Here is a 23,140-nt window from a genome sequence, read left to right on the forward strand (position 1 = left end):
CACCACAAATATTCAAGCTGTCACAGTAGTTTATTTTACAGTTTGCAAACAAACCAACCAGTGAAATAGGTTAAGTCTAGCAGTGAAATCCCATTCACTCACAGTAGCTAAGGCTCTTTACTGCATTTAGGTGTTGTCTAAAGCTTCGATTTCTGGCTATTATTCTCCCAGTGCTCAGATCTGTTCTAAGTACCTTTTCCTGCTTACAGATAAGAACATACCGTAATATTTCCAATATCAGGATGTGATTTGCATTTTCAGAAAAAAAATTAGACTGGTAAATGTGCCTTTTTGAAAGTACCTATTACTAAACTTAGAAATTAGTAACCTCCAATCAAGCAAACACACAGCCTTATGATGTCTACCCCGGCAGATGTGTTGCTGTGGGTTCTTTTCAGCTGACACCTGAACTGACCTCTTTGCTCTCTTTCTTCCTAGTGTGTTTTATATTGAAATCCACCTCATTCATGGTACTCCTGTAGTTTAAACAAAGCATACAAAGAATCACTCCCCTCCCTTCAAACATGCCAGTGAACAGGACACATTTTTTATCAAACGGCTAGCCCAAACAAACACATCTAAGAATTAATGAAGACATTATGTCCCAAAATAAAACCAGGAGAGTTCAATACGACAAAATGACTGCTTCCCATTCTCTGATAATCAATCCTGACAGCTTCCCCATCACAAAACTATTTCTTTGGATTCCTTATGTGTTTAAACCCCTGATTAAACACCATTTTGCCTGTCTGTGCCATGTTCTTCTCATCAGTTTCTATAAATATTGTACATGTGCACTCAATGGTACTGTCTGTAACACAAAACCAGTGGGAGCATTCCAAATTGCAAAGTTATCCACTGGTAACCTGTTTGGACAGAGGTGTTAAGAAAGGAGCCTTTGTTCTTTATTTTTTTTTAACACTAGATGGCATTGCTTCCTCCCCCCGCCCCCCAGGGAAAACTTGAAGATGAAACTTGCTTTGATTAATGTAAGAGAAGAATTAGTGACTTGCAAGTTTTGCTATGACTATCACCCTTACAAGCATTTCCTGTAAATCGTAACTCTCCAGTGTGGCCCAAGCCTTTGGTTTGTATTCCTCTGTCTACAGCCCCCATACTTCTCCACGCTCCAAGGAATTTCTGAAACATTACTGGTGCAATGGTTTTCTTCAGGTTTCCTTTGAGTAACGAATGATAAAGCTACGGATGATACATACTGTGATGCAGAATATTTTGTTACATAAACTGTGTGGCCTCAAGATGCTAATGAACGTGGATACGTCCCTGGACCTGTCCCTCTCCAGCTGATTCTCCTTCTTTCATCGCATACATTCAGCTGCAGCAGGAGCCAGAACAAGCTATGAGGCAGGAAGGAACTATACAACCACTTTTCCCCAGGGCCCTTTCCCACAAGAAGAGAGGGATTGGGTTCCTCTCTTTATCATATAGCAGGAGCCAGAGCCAGTGGGGCATTGTCCAATTAGAATTAAATCGCAGCTGTTGACAGTTGCATGTGGGCTAAATTGGTTCTGTGGGGAATAGCTCATTAGAGCCGTCATCTCCATGAAGAGCTGATTGTGTCCCACGCGGGCAAAGCGCGGGGGCTTCCAAGGCTGGAACCTGCCTTCGCTCCACGCCGGCATTATGTGCGACTTTTGGTGCTGCCAGAGTCGATGTCATAGGCCAGGCCTTTCTTCTCCTACCTTAGAGTCAAACTTACTAAAAATTAACCACAGAGAAGGCGCCGTTCCCAGACAGGCTGCTCTTCTTCCCCTACCTTGGAGCAGCACCCCTGGCCCGACCGCAGGCTGGCAGGGCAAAGGGCTGAGGCGAGACGCGCTCCCTCTCCTGCGTGGCCCCTTTCTCCGAGCAGAGGAGGCCGGACGGGCTGGCTTCTCCCCGGGGAGCCCCGCCGGACCGAGCCGCGGGGCCGGGCCGGGAGCAGCTACCTTGGCCGGCCGGGAAGGGTGAGGCTCCAGTTCGGGGAGCCACAGGTAGGCGGCGGCCTCCTACTTTTCCCAGGTTCGTGGAGGGTTGTTTGTTTTTTTTTTCCTCCCTCCCTTCCCTCCTCCTCTTTTTCCAGCTCTCGCTTTCCGGGTTGGGAGTTCGGTGCGTTCAGAAAAGTGCCTGCAACGGCGCGGGGTTCCCCAGGTGGAGCTGGTCCGGGCTTTCTCTCCCCTCCTCCTCTGGCTGCCTTTCCTCCTTTGTGGCCGCATCCAGGGCGCTCCAGTCCCCCTCCCACGCTTCCTCTTTCCCTCCCTCCCCGCCTCATCCTCACTCCGGGCAGAGAAAGCCGGGCTCTTTCCTGTCTCCCGGCCGGCCCGGGCTCTCACCGCGCCCGCCGTGCGGCGGTGCCGCGCCCCGCTCCGCTCCCCTCCCCTCGCTCCTCCCGGGGCCGCTCCCGCCTCCGGGGGCCACTCCCGCACATGGGCGCCGCGCGGGGCTCCCCCCCAGCCCCGCAGCGCCTGGCCCGGCCGCGCTCCCTCCCGCCCGATTCATTTGTTGTTGTCCTGTCCTCTCTCCCTCCCTCCCGCTCCTCTCTCTGAACTTTTGTCACTGCGGCCGCTGCGCGCATGAAGACTTTTGGCGCCGGGGACGCCTAGCTCTCCCCGCCAGCCCTGCCGCTGCCCGCGCTGCGCCCCGTCCCCGGCCGCGATGCCGTTCCCCCTGCGGACCCTGGAGCCGCTGAAGCTGTGCAGGTTGGAAGAGGCCGGCGGGGATGGCGCGGAGCGGGGCAGCCCGGCGCCGGGGGACCACGCCGGGGCTGCGGAGGGGGGCGGCGGGCGCCGCCGCGGCGCGGTGCCGCTCTTCGGGACGCTGGAGCAGGTCAGCTCGTACGCGCTGGTGTCGCTGCTGATGCAGCTCTCCGACCTCTCCCGCTGCGCCGGCGACATCTTCGGCGGGATCCTCAGCGAGGCGGACTCCCTGTGCCACCGCAACGCCCGGCTCCAGCGCCGCCTCGGCGCCCTGGAGGAGCTCCTCGCCCGCCTCGACCACCGCAAAGTCAAGATCCGTGAGTAGCGCCCTTCCCCGGGACCGTGGCGGGCGGCTCGGGGACGGGAGCGCCGGCGGGGGGGCGCGGGGGCTGGTGGCGCGGCGGGCTGGGCGCTGGTTTCTGATTTATTTAAAAATAGAAAGGAAAGAGGGAAACTTAAGCATCCTCGTCTTTCTTTTCCCGTACTCAGGGGCGGCGGCCGCCCCCGGTCCCGCCGGTGCCCCCGGCTGTAGCGCGGCGCCGCTCGTCCCCCTCCGGGACAGCCCGGGCTCCGGCCCTGGATGCCGGCGGCCGTGCGGGAGGGGCGGTGTCGGCTGCGGGACTGGAGCTGCGGGTGTTCCCCAGCGCTTCTGGGCGTTCCCCAGCGCTTCTGGGCGGCGGAGCCCTCGCCCGCCGGGGACAGCGTGTCCGCAGGGCGGGCAGCGGCTGCCCGGGGCCGGGGGCCGCCCGCAGCGGGAGCCGGGAGCGCTGTGGTCCCGGGAGAGTTTGTTTGTGTGTTTGTGCCGGCTTTGCGCTAGACTTGGGATCAGCCGAGCTTCTGACAGTTCAGCCCACATGCCTGATTAATTCTTTTGTATGTGCATGGGAAGACCTCAGTGAATAGAAACCTGGATGTATTTTGCAGCTGGTTTTGTGTCTCTCGGTTCTCTCGAGCTTCTGTTCTTTGTGCAGAGCTGATCTCAAACTTGAAATTTCAACTTCATACGGAGCCCAGGCAGCAAGATGCAGATTCTGCCTCAGATTCCAAAGTAGCGGCAGCATGGGGAGGCTGTTCTTACGTTCCTTTCAGAGGCTGTAAAGTGGCCCTTAGAAGCGACTAATTGTGCACCTCCCTACATAGAGCTATAGGAAAAGGTGTGATGTGGTGGGATTTTTTGTGTGGTGTGTTTTTTTGGTTTTTTTTTTCCCTGAGGTTGGCCCAACTTTGGAGAAAGGATCCAGTGAAACTCGCATCTGGTACATGAATTTTGTTTATGCGTGACCAAGCTCCCCACAGACAATGTGGGAGATGGCTTGCAACATCAGCTTAGCTTTCTCAATGTGCTGGAAACATTCAGGAACCCAGAGAATTGTGTTGCAACTTTTGTGGCAGCTGTATAAGGTGTAAGCCCAGCCTAAATAGGGTTGTTGCTCAGAAACAACAGACCATAGTTTTCTTTTGAATGGAAGTAGAAAGCTTACTTTCCATATGGCACATTTATAAGCAAAATTGATATGGAAGGCCTTTCAGAAATAAAATTTAAAGGTCATGAACCCTGTATGGATAACCTACCTGTTTCAGTGCAGAATTATTCCTTATGGGATACCTGAGTATGTGATTTCTCTGGAGGACACCTTCATCATCCATCCTAAACCTTGTGGTTTTTAAGTGTGAAGCTACAGTTTTGTGCTAACAAGTTTTACTAGGTGCTTTATAACTGAATGATAAACTGAAGGACCATTTCTTCCTCACCAAGTATAACCTTTTCTGCCAATATAGCTATGTTAATTTGGCATGGTATGGTGCTGTCACACTTGAAATACGAGTGTGTTATTACTGGGGATACCTGCAGTAGAGTGGTGTGTTAAATTGGTTGCCTGATAGGAAGCAGTATTTATTTATCTCAGTTTAACTAGGACACTAATGATTACCATACACTGATGCAATGTATATAAAGGCAAGGCTGAAATAAGGCTACTGCTGCACTGTGCAAACCCTGAAATCCTATGTGTCAGACAGTGACTGTATTCTTTCTTAGTCATCCTTTTACACAAATTATATATTCATGAATTTTTGTTGTTGTTATAAGTCAGTTCTTTGGGCTAAGTTTGTTATTGCTTTTAATTTGATGGTCTTTGCTCTTGTCATTGTGAGGCCCCAAACTGGAGGCAATTCTTATGTTTGGCTTTCTCTATTTGGCTTTAAATTCTTTGCTAAGTGGCATCTCTGCTGTTCATTCTGTTTTGCTACTTGAAATCTTATTGCTGCTGCTGCTATATTCACTTTTCAAAGATCTCATTCATTTAAGTCTAAGAGAATGAGGGATTATTTTGTTCTAGTGTTTTTTGTTTGTTTGTTTGTTGTTGTTTGTTGGTTTGGGGGTTTTGTTTTGCTTGTAAAGGAGGTTATTTTATTTACCTATTCAGTCCTAACAATTGATGTGTAAGATGAGCATATTGACGTGAAGTTGCAGATAAAGCCATGACAGCTCTCATAAGCTTTCTGGAAACTGCAGTCTGGTCAAGGAGATCAGGTAGGATGCTCAGTTGCAGTTAGAGTCATGAACATCTCTGTAATACTAGCCATCAAGGCTTATCTGCAAATTTAACCCTGTTCCTGACATTAAAGGGAAGTATATGGAAAACAGAGAGCATGTTTTAGTAAAGCTGTCTGTCTTTATTTGGGAACAACAGCAAGGGGGATTTTTCCTTCCAATTTTTGAAGCCTCACAGAGAAAGCTATTTGCTGGTGCAGGACTGTAAGAACAACAAGGATTGTATAATTGCTTTCCCATTTACTAAATTTTTACTAATCAGAGACCTTTTCTTATGAGGCAGATATTGCAAACTACTGCATCTTTTGTGGAGCACAAGTACACACACAGGTGCAGCATGACTTAAGTAAGTAATTTGCTCTTGCATTCAGGATGAGGGGATAGGACATTGTACACCTGCTTTTAAAATCACAGCTAATTTCTACTTGAATAAATGGCTTTTGTTCTCTTTGTGGGGCCCAGACAATAATTTCCTCTTGCAACATAAAGTCCTAGAACAACTCTGAGATCCCATCATGATGTTGTATGGGAAGGACCAGAAGAGGACTAGAAAACTTCAGATCTGGGTTACAACCAGTTTTTGGGAAGTAGCTGCAGGCTGGCAGCTGGCAGAAGATAATGGTGTGTGTGTCTGTGGTGCTTGGGAAAGTACGTACTTTGAAATTTTGGTGGTTTTTTTCTTTTTATTTTTGCACTATCATACTTTTGTTTCAAAGTAAAGTTTGCATGCAGTACCCTTCAGATAACAGGGATCCATCAGTGTTTGCTCCTCTCTGAGCATGGTGAGGGAGGGAAAGCAGGCAGAACAAAGCTCTTCATCCTGTTAGTCACTCTGCAGTCATTGACTGTGCTTGCTGGCTGTCTGTACAGGGTGTCCTTGTGTCTATGTAGGATCCATATGCTCCTAGACCCAGATATTAGAGTATGAATAGGTAAATGTGTCTCGGATGATCTCTGATGTTTCTCTTCTGTTACATACTCCCTGGTTTTCTGAATCCATTAATTCAAGGACATCATTCACTGCTCCACATTGGAGAGAACTTTCTGATGTGGTAGACTGGTTAAGGATGTGCTGTGGTGCAGTAGGTGCTATGTCTTTGCAACCCTTGCTAGGGGTAAACTTCCCTATCTCTGGAATTCTGCCATGCCCTTCAGCTGGGATGCCTCCTTTCCGAGGGTTTTGTACTGGTGTGCCACACATACTTGGAGAGTTTAATTTCATGTCTGCTTCAGGACTTTGAAGGTAGCTTTCAGATGTATGCAGTCTTGGTGATGGTTGAGTTTTCAGGGGTTCACTAGAATGACTCTGGTTTGGTTTAGCTCTCTTTAACTTTTTGTTTAGACGAGTGGTGGAGAAGTTTCTCATTATATCCTCCCAACTGAGCAACTTGTGCTTGACTCGATTTCAATACAAGGCTATTTTTAAGACCAATTGGTGAAATGCTTTCCTGACATGTATTTGAACTTTGCATAATGAGCAGGGTGTTGTGCCACAAGAAGGGACATCAAAATAGGATGAGACACGGCCTTGTGGGCTGATGACTGGTTTATAACTCATGGTGATGGGAGGCACTAATGGCTCAAGGTGGTTTATAAAATTCAAGTGTACTATGCAGTACTTGTGACCTTAGTTCAGCTGTACTAGCCACGTCTCGAGAATTAATTAGATTCAATACTTTTCTTAACAGTCTTTCATCAGGTTTTCATTAAACTTATTTGTGTTGCTGTTTTGCATGATGTTTTGTCATGTGTTTCCAGCATCCAGCTGCCATAATGTGTTTTACACCATGGGACTTGCCTAACAGCTTTTTGTTTTCTAGCAGTGTGCATCTGTAGCTGTGACCTACCGTCAGGTGATGTAATTTTTCATCCCTTTTGGTTCTTAAATGTCAGGGTGGGTGAGGACAAGTGCCCTTCTGAAGTGATCAGAGCTCGTCAAAAGGCGTATGATGGCTGTAGAGAAATCTTGCATGAATTACAAGGCTAGCTCTTGGGAAATGCTCTGGGGCTTTAAACAGTCATTGTTTTTGTAGGGCATGAAGAAGGACATTTTTTCCATTAATATTTGTCTTCTGCCATCTGCTGTTATTTATGCAAAAAATGTTATTGCTGTTCTTTTCTGTCAATCTCAATAATCTGACAGACTGGAGGCTGTCCCTTCCCTCTTCTCTGCTATTTATTTTAGAGTCTTTCTCAAGAGATGATTTGTGAGTGATGCTGGGAGGTTAACCTAATGACAACTTCTGGTTCAGTGTCTCCACTGGCAGGATGGGGTTTGGCCAGTTGCACCTCCTGTTCTAACAAGAAGAAACCAATTCTGTGGGAGGGAGGAAATTCTACCTCCTAATTAGTGTTGCTTACAATCCTTCAGTGTTTGATTTTAAAGGCACAGCATAATAATTTGATTTTGATGCACAATGTCTGTACATATGTATGCTTTTCTTTTTTTTCCCCCCCTCCAAGGTTAAGCACATTAATGCAAGAGAACTGGGTGTGTGGGGAATATAGCTTTCTATTTGTCTGCATGATGGAAGGACAATCCAGTTTACACTTCATCTCCTGCTATTTTGTTTAGTAAGTATTTTCCACTCTTTGTGTGCAAGGCAGTACTGGAGCACATTTCCTGCTTTAGCAGAACAGGAAGCTTTATTCAGCTTATTCCTAGGGAAACCCCTCCTCCATCCCAAGCCACCAAAAGTGAGCATTATTTGAGACAGTATCAGCACTAGGCAGGAGAAGAAGGGGCTGGCTGGCTTTCTATAGTTTCTGGTATAAGGACAGAGGATACAAGATACTCATCATCTTGCAGCAACAAGAAGAAACCTTCTTTAGAAAAAGGTTTAGGGATAAAAAAAAGGTCAAACAACACACACCTCTACAAAAGAAAACAAAACACAGCACAGCCAAAATCCCCAAACTAACCACCAAAACCACAGTGTGCTCATGAGAAAGCTTTGGTGAGAAAAGACAGGCTTTTAGGTGAAGAACTCTGTTCTAGCACTGCTTGGAAGCTACAGTTCATGATTACAGATGCTTGAGGTGACTGCACTGTGGTATTTCTCTCTGTTGCTGTGCAATATGAAGATTCAACAGCAAAGTTCAACCATGTTAAACAGTTAATTCATAAGTTCCCCTGGGAAAGAAAAGAAGAAATTTTCTCTTTAACCCTGTTGTAATTATTCAGTTTGCTGCTCAGAAGCAATATAACTCTTGTTTTATTTAGCTAGTGCAAGACTAATTATCTGTGGAAATTCAACCTGATCCAAAGGAGATTTCGTTTGAAATAAGCAGGAAGAAAGTCTGGGTTAGAAAAAGATTTCCCATGGGGATGGTGGGCCAAGTCGTTGTCCTGCTGAGTGGCAAAGCTCCAGCTGAATTCAGTTTGATGAGGGTTTGGCTTGCTGCTCTGAACACAGTTGACACTCTTTGGCTGAAATGTAGGGCTGCTTTGTGCATTGCTCAGAACCCATTATACACCACCTACGAACATTTATTTCCGTAGAACTTATGACTGGCTTGATCATTCAGGAAAACAGTGGTTAGGAGAGGTAGTTAATGAATTAAACATACTTGTATTTAGTTGTTTTCAATTAGGATCTATTTTGAAGGTTGCTTGATATTTTAGGATGCACTAAAACATCCTCAGAAGTTTCTCTTCCTGTTACTATTGGCACAGTCTCATACTGGTTGAGTGCAAGCTAGTAATCGTGGTCTTGTGGGCTTCTCTCTAAGCTAATATGAATCTCCTGCAGAAGGATAATTTTTTGGATGAGCCTATTAACAACCTAAAGCACACAGTGGAAAGCCACTGAAATTCCTCAAACCCTCTGTCCTGGAATTTAAACCAGCCTCTAATCAGCAGAAAGTGGGATCAGACTTTCAATGGGGGTTGGGAGCAGCTTATCCCACACATACTTAGTGTTTCCTGCATCTTCCACTGAAGGGTTTGGTGCTGACTGCCCTCAGCCATGCACGACTTCATTTAATGTTTGCCCAGGCCAGATTCACGGTGGTAATTCCTGGCCTTTTCCTGTGTTTCTGGGTGAAGGAGCAGCAATTTCCCTTTCCTCATCTTCCTTTTTTTTCGCCTGCATGCTCAAATAAATGATAAAATAAATGATAAAATAAATGATGGCATGTTCTTTGCTTCCTGTTATCTGGAGTACTAGTGCAGCAGAAACAGAAAGAGGGATTGGGAAATAGAAGGAATTAGAAGACACACATCGAGAGCTTGGCAATTATGCAAAGCCCCAGTTTCTTTTGTAGTCCTAAACTAGCTATCAGCAGGCGAGATCAAAGCTGTCCACCCTAACAGTTAACAAGATCAATTAAACATGCTAATTAAATGTTGTTCTTGGCTGTAGGTTGGAGAGGAAACCTGCTGGTTGGATGACAGTCTCCAGAAAGCCTGGATGTCATGCCACTTAAGAGACTAGAAGAAAATATTTTGCTACCTGTGGGTTTAGCACAGATTAATGTGGGTGGACTTTGCAAGTTGTTTGTACTTATATCCTACCATATTTGGGCAGGGCTGCTTCTGGCTTCAGGCTGTCATAGGTTTTTTTCTCTTTGTCATTTGTAAATTATGGTGGTTTAAGTTAGGTTTTATTTATTTATTTATTTATTGGCCTCTTGTCCTTTAATCAGCATTGTGCATATGAGATTTCATTGCCCTTTAAGAACTAGGAGTAGTTAGAATATAAACGTTTAAGGTCCAATGAATGTGATTGAGCTTAGGGCACTATGCAGTCTGGAGGCAGGGTAGTTAATTCCTGCAGAGTGGCAGAACCAAGTATTTGCTTTGCTGTCACTCTCTGGGTAGTTACCCTGTTGAAGGCACTGGGCTTACATGGTTTTTAAGTTACGACCTGATTATTTTTTTTATTTTCTTGCTCTTATTTTCTCCTCCTCATTTTCTTTAGTGGTTCAGACCCCTCACTCACCCCGGGTGTGCTGTGAGCTGCCTCTCCCTGTTCTGAGGTGTGACACTTTCAGGGTCTGCTCTGCACCTCACCACCCATGTCACTTGTTAAAACTCAGCATTTTGCCTTCCTCAAATACAACACCCTCTGCGGGCCTGATGGTCAGTTGGATTAGTGAGGAAGGGGGTGAGGAGGTGAGAGGCAGGGACAGGAAAGGGTGAAATTGGATGGAGCTTCTGGTGTTCTCCTGACAGCCCCTCTCACCCCCTCTATTTTGTAACCCCTTGGTGTCAGACCCAGGCCTCCCTGCCTTGGGTTGTGTCACGGTGGATAATAACTGAGTATGTCCCTTACTTCATTTTTATTGCTTCACTTCCAAAATTGACCATTGCTCTGGTATAGGAATATAAAACAAGTGCAAAACCATTTACACCTTACAAGGATGGAAGGGAGAATATCAAGGGATTGCTTGAAATTAAAAAAAAAAAACACCTCAAGGGAACTGACTATAATGTGTGTCTGTGACTGAGTTCTTATAACTTTCAAACTTAGAGGACATTTTAATCTTTCAGTAAGTTTAATTTCCCTAATGTGAGCAGCAGCACTTTATTTGAAATTTGACATCTTGATAACAAGTAGATCTGTTAAGTTAGTTGATTGGACATTGCTTTTACTGTAATCAGGCTGTAGCTTAGCTAACCAAATTTTGATTCATCTAAGATTGTGATTTTTTAATTAATTTAGCTCCTACTTTTCAGAGATTAGGACTAGAACAGCTGCCTGCTGAAGTATATTGGAACTGTGGATGCTATCTGAAGAACGGAGACACTGAGTTTTTGTACTAGCACTAAATGCAAATGTTAATCATAATGGAAAAATGATAGCGATTTCAAGCATGTTGAGTAATAGTGACAATGGTGGGATTCTTAATTTTTTTTCTGGTTTAGCAACCAATTGGAAAATAAAAACAAGACACTTCTACAGTATGTTTTAAATGGTAATGTGTTGTACTTGAATGCTCTTTCTTCTTGGTCCTCCCAATTTATTTTTTTTTTTAGTGTCAGAATACTGCCTACAGAAGAGCTCTCGTCAGCTTTTAAGTGATGGGATAAACATTGCCACTCACTGGCTTACATACATTCTTTGTGTCTGGCTGTTACATTCATAAAGTTTCTCAAATCTTGGGTTTGAGTAAGAAAGCAAGCCCAGTCTTTCTCCTTGCAAGTGGGTATCTGTCTTTTGTTTTCTACTTTAGCAAGATTTAGCTTTTGGCAGCAGATGGAGTTTGCTTACAGGAAGCTCAGCAGGACCCAAGATGAGTGATTTGTGGGTTATCTCTAGTGGCACCTTTTGTTCCTGCTGTATGGAAGGGAAGAGCTCTCAAGCAAGTGGTGTTGGCTTTCCCTTCCTGTTCAGTATCTAGTTCATGGTGAATAACTGAATGAACGACTGAGAAACCAAGTGATGCTTGGCTAATGCAGTATCATTAAAAGTTAAAAAGAAATTACCAAAATATTGTTAGCCACATTGTCCTTAGCGATGCTTAAAGCATTGTGAAGTAGGAAAAAGAACCCAACTACCAGGAAATGGGAACAAAACTTTGCATTTACTGTGGTATTTGATCTTCAATTTAGAAGAAAGATAGCACAAGCAAAGCTTGATTGATAACGCAGCAAAATTCCCCTCCCATTATTCTGGACATGATGCAAATAAAATCCTTTCCACTCAAATTCTGAATTATTTTTCCTCCCTCCAAGATATATCCTAGACACTGAAAAATATTTCTTTGCAGAAGTCCAAGAACACAAGAATTTCTGAAAATGACCACCCTGTAAGACTGGAGATACATGTTCACGTGTATATGAACAATAATGCAATTGAATGCATGTTTATAGCCTCCTTTATACTATTTTGATTTGTGGTGTTGGAAACATGGAGGCTCTCTTATGTAAACTTGAAGATTTTTAAATATGAGAAAGAAATAAGTTTGTTCTGGATTTCTTATGAGGAAGAAAGAATGAAAATACAGTAATGCTCACAAATGTCTTGGTGTGTTAGTTTAGATGCAGTTTTTTAAAAGTTGTTCGTTGAGCTATTTCCTTGTTCTATTAAAATAAAGGTAGGTAGTCACTATGTGGTTCCTTCTGGTAACTCTATTTTAATAATGTGTATGCGATAGAAGGTCGAGTATTTTGAGGTATCAGTATACTTACCATAAACTCATTCTGCATGGCTGAATCCATGCCATAGGGAATGGTTATGGTAGGAAACTGTTGAAGGGTGCTAATGGGGCTAGGACTGAAAGGTTTGGTACCAGTTGCATTCGACCTTGTTGGAGACCCAGATACGGCAGACTGGTGTGGCAGCTGATCTCCGTGGGGCCAACGCCCTTCCTGGTATCTCTGGCTGCCGCCCTGGCAGTGGGGAGCGTGTGCAGTCCTGTTGGGCAGGCTGGGGCAGCCTGGGCCCTGCAGGGAGAAGTCCCGTGGAGGGGCCCTGACCCCGCTGGGCTCAGCCCTGGTTGTGCAACGTGAGCCGAAGCGGCTCTGCCTCTGCGCCTCTGAAACCCCAGGTGGCATCACATGGGGTTCGCCTCCTCCTGGGGAGGCAAGCATGGCCATAACAGGGGTGGTTTCAATGTGAATACATTACTGCAGTTGATTTTGAAATTACCGTTGCAGTTATAATTATATAATAATGATGATGAAACACGTAGAATTGTAATCTATAATCGTGATCTTTACCTTCAGGAAAGAGAGGAAAGCTGGAGAAAACGAGGCAAGCGTGAGTCAGGTCTCTTGCCCTGCCTTGTCTTGATGGTCAGTGGTAGGACAAGGCTGCCCTTCTCCAAATCTGGGTGGAGGGGAGGGAGGCTGTGCTAGCGTATCCTGAAGGAAGGTTAAACTGCAGTGTTGGCCTGTTTGTGATAACAAATTTCCTTAAAACATTAGGAAGCACTTGCACAGCCACAATGCAGATTTAAGTGTAAGTTAGAAGGCTCTTTGCCCTGACAGAGTCTAGTCATAACACATATGAGTGAATCCAGAAGATGGTAATTTAGTTAAGTGTGGCTTAAAAAGGTCTGTTTTGAAGAACCCAAAGTTTCACAACAGTTATGGGCTTTTTTTGAGGTCTAGAGGAAGAGCAGGTAATTAGAAATCCACAGAGTGTTTGCCTGAGTCGAAGAATGCCACAAAAACATAGAGCTCTTGGTGCTTTTTTGTTTGTCATGTTACAAAACCCTCTGTTTGTCCATATCTGTTACAGAGACATTGTGTCTACTGGATGGTAATGAAGACTAAAACCATCTGCAGTGCTTATTATCTTGCCTGCTCCCACTCACTGCTGAGTTTGGCTTGAATTCTGTAATTTGTGATGTCCCCTCTGAAGAGTGTGGTATGTAACATGGGAGGGGAGTGCTCTTCAAGGCGTGTTGCTTTGACCCTGTTGCTCTAACTGAGCATGCTTTCCTCTCCCACCCCTTTTCCCAACACATAAAATACAGTAGCTTTTTCTTTACAAAACATTTTTCTACTGTTAGTAACCTTGCTGACAAATTGTGAAACTTGCTGCAGTCTGGGAATAGCTGCAGCTTGTAAAAGGTAGGATGAAGAGTGCATAATTTAGCATTGTACATAGCGATAATGTGGTGCAGGTTAATGCATCAAATATTTAAAAGATTTAAATGCATTGTGTAGTGCAACTGGTAGAAAAATGAATTAGGTCATGATAGACAAAAGCATGTCTTCATTTGAGCTCCTGTCAGCTTGACATGTTTGTGCTCCACTGGTTTTATCGCTAGTTATGTCTATGCATATATGGTATTTCTAATTTAGATTATTATTAATGGCTTATAAAAATCTGAGTAAATTAATCCTGAAGACAAATGATGAAAGCATGGGTATATCTCTTGCGGAACTTTGAATTTATCAGGGAGAACCCCAGAATCTCTCAGCTTCTAACAGAGGCAGCCAATTGGAAAAACGACTGACAAAAGGCAGATAGCACCAAATCACAAGCACGGGTGTGAGCTCTGTATGTGAACACTGAAATGAGCAGAGTCGTTCTCATTGTCAGCCTGCAAGTTCTGCATGGCCATGGTTAGCACAAGAGCACGGCCTCCACTTACAGGGTTTTATAAAAGATACTTTAACTGTGTGCATTGTGCCGCAGTACCTTTCTCCTACCTTGGTGGCTGTTGCTGAAGCTGAGACAGTGAGTTTGAATGGAATGAAACTTTTCAAGGAAAAGTTCTTGAGGCTGCTTGAGTAGTCACCGAAGTTTCTGTTTTGAAAGCGTTGCAATGCATTGTTCCCACGTGTTGAGCTTATCCAGATCCCTCTGGATGGCATCCTGCCCCTAAGGCCTGTCAACCATGCCACTCAGCTTGGTGCCATCTGCAAAGCTGCTGAGGGTGCACCTGATCCCTTCATCTGTGTCGCTGATGGCACTAAACAGAACTGTCCCAGCACGGGCCCCTGAGGGGCCCTGCTTGTCACTGACCTCCACCTGGAAATCGAGTTAATGGTCACTACCTTCTGCCTGTGGCCACCTATTCCACCTATTCCAACCCCCTACTCAGGATAGCCAGGTGCTGAGGGCTGTGTGCATTTGGATTTTGAATATCTCTAAGGATGGAGCAATCATAACCCTAATAATAAAACTTTTCCCATATGCTTAAGTGGAGTTTCATGCATTACAGTTTGTTGTCATTGCCTCTTGTCAAAGCATTATAGCCATGAACACGAATACACTCTGTACTGGAAGGCTGTCCAGGAGAGGTACCAGTGGGACCCAAGAGGAACAACTTGATCAAGAGAGCTGGGATACTCTGTGGCCTGCAGTAAATGTCTGTCCTGGTTTTGGCCAGGACAGGGTAATTTTTAGATGGGAGGGTGTGCAGCCAGGACCCAGATGTTATTCTGTACCACCACAGGCCATTGCTGCAAGGCAGGGGGGAAAGGAATTTGCTCTTTCTCTCTCCTGGGAAGAAGGGTTCCCCTACTTAAGAAAAGGTGGCAAGGGAAGCCGCTTGTCTGGTATTCGCTTATTGTCATGGGCTTTCTGTGTAAATTGTTTCTTTGTCTTATACCTTTTGCTATGAATATTGCTGCTGTTCATTTTCTTATCTCATTGCTGTTTCCAGTAACTTGTTCTTATCTCCACCTGTGCCTCCAGTTGGAGTGAGGGGGAGCAAGCAGTGGTATGGTTTTAGCAGGAGTACTAAATTGAAAAATACCGTTCCTAAACTGTGACTTTATCTTAGCACATTTATTTGAAAAAGGATGGGCAAGGGAAGGTTTTAATCAAGTTATATAGCTGGGATTCAAAAAGCACATTCTAAAAATTAAAAATTTTGTTTTTTATTGTTTATTTATAATTATTTCCTTGAGAACTTCCAACCTTGCAGTGCTTCTTGGGAAGAGCTTTAATACTCTTCATAAAAATACCTGTTGTTTCTGTTGAAAGGCAAGGTCATAAGCTTGATCTCAGAAAGATGGAAACTGTCTCCAGTGGAGAAAGTGGAAACTGTTTTCAGTGTCCCACCTTACAGATCCTGTTGGCAGTAATCTCTCAGGGAGTGAAAAGCCTTCACTGTTTGCAGGAGGAGTCCTGAACAACCCTTCCGCATGCTTAAGAATTTCAGCAGCGGCTTCTCTTTGAAATTCTGACAAAGATCCTTGGCTGGGTTTTTGGAAACTGTCTAGGATCTAGGTTACATTACTACAGTACTCTATTTTTTCCTTGTTGATGAGAGCTTTATTAAGGGGGATGGAAAACATACCATATAGTTCTGTTCTTCATCTTGCTTGGGGCAAGCAAGCAAACTCCAATGAGAATTACAGGAAACACCTTTTTGATCATCCACAGCAGCAGTTGATCAAATAAAGCAGTTCCTCAGTAGCCTGAGTTGTGCTAATTAAACACATTTTCCTATCCTTTCCCTAAGTAAGCAACCCTTTAGGCTGACTTAATTGCCAGGACTGTGTGTGATGGTGTTTTAGAAAAAAGCTGTGATTTAAGGGCCAAATCAAAGCTATTTGAGACAAAATAGTTGTGTTTCAAAATGGTTTTGCTAGACTGCAGAATTATCTAGAATTTTACATAAGTTATAACTTGCGTGCATGGATGGCAAACTATCATTACACATTTCTTTTCCCAATGCAAGTTCATAAACTCTTGTTAAAATTGTCCAAATTCACATGGAGGAAGCCAAACTGGCATTCAATACAGCTATATTTAAAGCTCTTGGCAGGACTTTTCCCATATGAAAGATGTTATATGTAAGCTCTTAAAATAAAACTCCAAGTAGTTTTGTGATGACAATTCTAAAGACTGCCAGATCATCTAAAATTAAGAGATTTTAAATACTAGATCAGAGTTCTGTGTCAGAGTTCTCTTGTCTTACACTGTCTTTCTGTTGTCCGTGTAAATTGATTTTTGTTACAGCACCTCTGGGAAATATTCACTGGATAAGCTTGTAATCTCAGGTATTTGGCACCTCTGTTGCTTTCTGCCATGGAATCCTGCAAAAATGGGGTTCACTGAAAAGTTTGCTTTTAAGTATTTGAGTGTAATGAATGATTTTTTTTTTCTCTCCATATTGTGTTTCTAAGGAGAATAGTTATAGCCTGTGGAATACATCCTGTTTTCTTGGCTGCAATGAAATCCTTGCTTTTTATTGGTAATACCTACGATTTTTCTTCTTTGTGAAGGCTGCCAACATCTGACCCAGGACTTCTTAAAGACAAAGGCTAATAGAGATGTGTTCCTTTGTTTTGTACCAGAGAGGAAAAGGTTGGGGTTTTTTCAGTCAGTTACTTTTCCCTGTGGTGCTTTCAATCAAACCTTGTCTGTCTCTCTCGCAAAGAAAAAGAAGGCAACTCAAAACTAAAAAATCAAATCCCAACAAACAATAAAGAAAAAGAAAACAAACAGAAAAGCCCCTACCAGGCAAAATTGACTTTGTCCAAAGTGTAAGAAAACCAAAAAAGTAAGGGCCTTTTATACTAAATTCACATATTTTGATTCTGTTTTTCCTGTCTGTGTCAGTAGTAGTGTAGATTAACCCCCAGAAAGTTTTAATTTGTTAGTATTCCTCAATACACATTTTTATATAAATAGATCATGTAGCTGAAGCTTCTTTTTGCCTGTTTCTTGTTTGTGTTTAAGGTCAAGAAGACACATGGGGTGAAAGTCTGGGTTGACTTACGATTTGCATTTTCCAGCATCAGTTTTGACCTTGAGTTGCTAAGTATGAACTTGGAACAAAAGAGCTTTATAGAAGTGGTTGATGGATGGGTTGTAATATTGGAGCTTCCCTCCCCCACACTCACATCCTCAGAGCTCAGTGCATCCTTACTCTGAAGCACTGCCTTCATAGGCAAGAGTCTGCTGCTTCAGGAGATAAAAATGCTGAGGCGGGCACTTTGGGAGTCTGTTTATAATAGAGACGATGTAGAAGAGAGAGAGAAGTCAAGAGTGTATAGGTAAGTTTTGGGGTTTTTTCTATTTTTTCCTTTCAGTGGGAGGATGTCCCCCAGTGTTTCCTAATGAAGTAATGTTTCAGATGAACATCTTGCCTATCTATTGCATAGGAAATGCTCTTGTATTCCTTTTGTCTTCTTTCTGCAAACAGCTTGCTTTGTGCGGATTGTGATACAGCTTTTAAAAATTACTTTTTTATTAAAAAAACCCTTTTTGAGCCCTATTCCCCTCTAGCTTTCCATTTATTTCAGTACCTCTAGCTATCAAAGGTTTGCTTTTTGTCAAATTTGCGGAGCTTCTTCCTCACTGAAATGCTATAAAAATAGGGAGAGGTTGTTTTGGGAATTAGCAGCAGCAGTGGAAGTAGCAACCTGAGCAGTGATATATCCAGGAGCACTCTGGATAGGAGACCATATTTTGCAATACTGAAGTCTGAAAACAGGGATTTGCCCTTGTTTTTTAAATCAAGCTTCATTAATATGCAGCACTGGCTGTGGTGTAAGAGGAGGACTCCTGTAGAGCTGTAGCCACACTGTGGGCTGGCACTGTGGCTCCCATCTGGGCTTCTGCCAGCGGCCTGGGGGGTCCTGAGATGAGAAAATGGGGGAAGGTGGCTACCTGTGCTGTCATATCATAGACTTGTCTGTGTTGGAAGGGACCTTTGAAGCTCATCTAGCTGCCTCCTTTGTGTTTAATTAATTAATCTGTTTTGCCGTGGATGGAAAAGGTAAATTGGTTACAGGAACAGATGGCACAAATGGAAAGGGATGGACTGGATGAAACAAAATTAGCATGAGGCAGGCATCAGTCCTGTTGAACTAATGAAATTCTGTCTTAAGCACTCATCTTGAAGTCAAGTTAGACTCTCATGTGTGTTGTCTTAGTGGTGCCAGTGGGGATGTTGGTTGTTTCTGAAAGAAAATTAAAATGCTGTGGATTAAATCCTATGGGTACTACAGATGCTGAGAGTGCTCATGGTTCCCAACATCTCTATGAGACCTCTAATAATTACAGCAGTCTTGTAACCTCGCAAGATCTATTTTCGGATGACTGAGGCTTGCTTGAAGATCAGAGATCTTCCTCTGCAAGTCTTGTAGAGACAGATCTTGATTTTGGAAACTGGAAGTACTGAATTTGTGGGTGCAGAATAATGGGCTGATGCACAGAGAAATGAGAAACCTCTGAATGAAAATACCACTGCCATCCTTAAATGGAAGAGCAACATCCCTTCCTTGAAGGCTGGTGCTTCAAAGTGAGCCACAGTGGAGATGGGGCCATTGTGATGTGGCTGTAGCTAAAGCTGAAGATGTTCTTACTCATAATTTTCAAAAGGGCTTTGAGGATGGCAGAATTCCCATTTTACAGTTTAATAAGAAAAACTTAAAGGTCTACTGCTGCATCCATACAAACTAATATCAGAGCCTGCATCTCGACACTGGTGAAATAGGAGATCCCAAGGGATTAAGCTGCCTTCCAGTTCATAGGTTGCACAAGATCTGGCTGGAATTGGCTTGCCTGCTGTTGAACTGTGCTTTGATCTGTTGGGCTTTGATGCACAGGGCACCAGTGGCCAAATCTATCCACCAGATCTGAGGAGGAAGAGAGTAGGAGTGCCTGGTATTTTGCAGACTTGGGATGATTGTGATGATTAAGATGACTTTAGTGGATCAAGGAAAATAATTACATTATTTCCTGTAACATTCTGTAGACCTTTAAATACAAGGCATTGATTTGTACTGAAGCACTGTATGAAATTAGTGTTTCTATTATTTTGGTGCTGTAGGAAATCACCATAAAAGTACCTTCTGTAATTATCAATACTGCAGTGGCCCAAAGATGTCTTGAATTTCCTGTTCATCTGCATGGCTCTGTGTGTGCCCAGAGACATGCTTGCTCCCTCAAATCCAGCTTGCCTTCTTCTTACTCTGCTGGTTAGTGCCTGGGCTAGAATCTTTCCTTCTACTTTAACAGTCCTGAAAAGCCTTCCTCAAAAATCGCTGCTTTCATAAATTATAGCAACTCCTTGCAAACAAATCAAATAGTGGATTTACCACATAAATTGGTGAAGGATGGTGATGCACATACTAAAATTACTTTATGAGGTACATCTGAGGAACTCTGTGGATAGGCTCAAATGGGTTTTTTTACTTCGGTTAAGTAAATTTCTCTGAAGATGTGTATTAATTGTCCTAGTGATTAATTGCTCTCAAATACTTATCCCAGCTGAGTTATGTAATATGAATCTCAGAAGGAGTCCCAATAAAAAGTCTGTGAATGGTAGATGTAAATGTCTGCAGTGGCTTTTGAAATTTTAGATGTGAAAAGTGCTAATGGGAAAAATATTTTACATAGCTTCTGAGACGGGTTCTAGAATTTTTTAAGGCCTTGTGTCTAACTCCCACTGACTTAAAATTTTGAGGTTCGCTATAAATTATTCCTTATGCTTCTGCCAGAACAATAGTTGAGTGTCTTCAAAGAAATTAGATTAAAGCTGCAAAGTGAAAAATACCAAATGGCAAGGTATGTACTTAATTCCAACTGCTGCCTGTGAAAATCTGCTATAATACACTTCAGATGGTATAATAGGGCTCATTTCTGAGTATCTCAATAAAGATTTTTTTTTTTGGCAGCACGGCAATTAACAGTTTTTCTTCTTTACATGAAGTCCTAAATTTCTCAGAGTGGTTTTTGCTGGTAACTCAGAAATGGGAAATGGGCAAACACTGAGCTGAACATGTAGAATTTTTCTGTACATATATATATAAAAATTGAATTTCAGGGTTCACAAAACCTGTATTAATACTTGAAGATCATGAGTTTTCTTTGTCAGGGCATAGCCTTTCTGAGGAAGTTGGAGGCAGGACAGGGACACCTTGTGCTGGAGTGCTGAGATCAGTGTTGTCATGGGAGTCCTGTGCCTGCTGCATGCAGGGGATGGGGAAAACAGTTTCTCTACTTAGGTGTAAAGGAAACATCATGAAATATCTGTGGTGGTAAAGGAAAGCATACTTAAACACATGGGACTACTGTGACCAGTGTTAAGCACAGCTGGTTGATTTCTTGGTGTTTGGTTTTCCTTTGAGGGCCATAGCACAAACCCTATGATACTAGGCTGATGTAGCAATGAGACTTGAATTGTTATTAAAAATGAAGAGAATTTTTGCTAATGTAAGAATGTAATGCAGCATTTCTGTGTGTTTGGTGCAGTTTCTGTAGGGATGCCCCATCTGTGGCCCACCACGCAGGGCAGCACCGCCTTTCTGTTGTAGGAGGAGACTGATCTTTTCAAATGGTTCAGCTTGGGAGCAGTAACTTCCTGCTGTAGTATTTTGCTTGGTCTACGCTGGTCCAGATCTGAACCTGATGATCAGATATGCAGGGGAGTACTGAGAAGCAAGGAGGGAAGCACCATTGTTGAAGAGATGAAGCAGCAGCAGTAGTTCCAGCCTCCAGCTTTAGTCAGGACATTAAAGCAGGTTTGGACTTCAAGAGAGCAAATGCTATACAGAACCAGAGTTTACGAAACTCTAAAATCACACATGGGGTTTTTTTAATGTTGAGGAAAGAGACATTAGTCCACACATGCATTCGTTTAAAAAGTCATCGACTTTGCATTCTTCTGTATTGGTATGCATCTAACAACAAGGAGAGATAAAAAAGCAGCAGTGACCCCAAGTTGGTGCTCCCATAACTTCACAGAAGGATGGACAAAATCACTGGCTGGCACAGAGGCAGTGTGGGATGTGCATGGGCATCTTGCAACTTGTGATGAGCAAGTGGGGAGAATGATTTGACCAAGCATGGCCAAATAGTGCCCATGAGTGGGAGCTAGAGCAGCCCTTGGTTTTTGGTGGCACTCAAGACAGTAACATCAAACAGGAGTCAGCTGTGGTACTTTGCTGGCTAGCCCTGCATGGCTTTATAACCACTTGGTGTTGGCAATGCCTCTTTCCACCTCTTCAACGCCAGTGGCAACGTTTTGAAAAAGTATCTGATTCCAAAATAAATGTGCACATGCAGATTTCCTGAAAATTAGCACAAAGTGTGAAATGAAAACAGATTTAGTTATTTTGCTGTAAGCTGGTATGTAGCTCAGCTCTCTATAACCACTCCCAGAGGATATAATAAATACTGAAGTGTTTAAATATAAGGCTTCATATTTTCTTTAGTAAATGGTTTTGAGTAAATTGTCCTGAACTATTTTTAACTCTATAGAGCAGTTAATGGTATGTTTTTTTCAGGATTTTTGGTCAGCTTGTGGGTTGGTATTATGTTGTTTAGAGGAAAAAAATGCTATCTGTTTATATATGTATTAATATAAAATGGGGTTTTTTTTGCATTAAATACCATTAGGTAGTAATTTATTGTCTTTGGTATCAGAGGTATACTGGTGATGGTTTTGGAGTTTTTCTTTTTAGAGTGTTGTTTTTGCAGTTTTTTGGGGGTTTGGGTTTTTTTTTAAGCTTTCCTCACAGCCCTTAAAACAAAACATACTGCATGCACTCTCTCCCAAGCCGTGCCTGTAACATTGTAAACCATTATTTTTCTCTTAAAAGTAATTCAGAAATTACTGAGTTGAGTTTTATTAACCTCCTTCCCATGCTATCTGTAAGCATGTGTGGCCCGATTGCCTATATGGAGTCATTAATGTTACTGCCAGGTGAAATTTGTTCTGGATTGTACAATTCCCCAAAGTAATGCTTTTTTATTTCTGAAACACTGAATGCCTCATCACCAGGAGTTTGACAATAGTGATATTTTCAACTGTATTTGTGTTACTCTAGTTTACACTTGTGGAATGACTCTTCATTTGTAATCTTTTGTGGCACTTTGTCTTACTCTTGTAGAAATTAAAGTTCAGCTGAATAATTATGAGGACTAACCAAGTTGTTCTTATTTTATGTCATTTGCTTGTTTTTATGGTTGCAGTTGAAGTATTTGGCAACCAAACGTTGAAGGAGAAATGGCAAACAAGCCCAAATTGACGTATTTCTAAGGTTAGCTGAGCAGCACTGAAAACAGTGACAGCTATCTAGGGAGTCAGATCACAGAGTATTCTGAGTTGGAAGGGACCCCCAGGGGCCATCAAATGCAGCTCTTAAGTGAATGCCCATATGGGGATTGAACCCACAACCTTGGCATCACCAGCACCATCAACTGAGTTAACTGAGCAGCAGCTACAGTGGGTTAGAGTTATTTGAAGCCACACATTGCATTCATTCATTCATTCATATGTTGCAGTTTCTCCACGTTCCTCAAGTAGTTCCATTCATTTGTTTGCATTTTGAAGATCAGCAGAGCTCCAGGAGTTATTTCCTTATAAGAATTATTTACAACAGAAAAAGCAGAGGTTTTTTTGACTAAATAGCCATGAATCTATGCAATACACGTTTCTCACTGGTCAGCATAGATGTCTAGCACTGATTATTTTTTTCATTAGCTTTACTATATGGAGTGAATATTCTGAAAATTTTGGCAAA

At 43.1% G+C, this 23,140-nt stretch overlaps 1 protein-coding gene across 4 annotated transcripts in view; it reads left to right on the forward strand.

Annotated features, from left to right (window-relative positions):
• NHSL1 (NHS like 1) overlaps positions 1–23,140 on the forward strand; it is a 175,577-nt gene continuing 152,437 nt past the window's right edge. For all 4 annotated transcript variants that reach the window (XM_063390268.1, XM_063390269.1, XM_063390270.1 and 1 more), the window contains exon 1: positions 1–3,013. In XM_063390268.1, the coding sequence (XP_063246338.1) occupies positions 2,656–3,013 (358 nt within the window). In that variant the 5' untranslated portion in view covers positions 1–2,655. The remainder of the gene's footprint in view (positions 3,014–23,140) is intronic.

The sequence above is a fragment of the Prinia subflava genome, chromosome 2 (genome assembly GCF_021018805.1).
Source record: "Prinia subflava isolate CZ2003 ecotype Zambia chromosome 2, Cam_Psub_1.2, whole genome shotgun sequence".
Taxonomy (NCBI): Eukaryota; Metazoa; Chordata; class Aves; order Passeriformes; family Cisticolidae; genus Prinia; species Prinia subflava.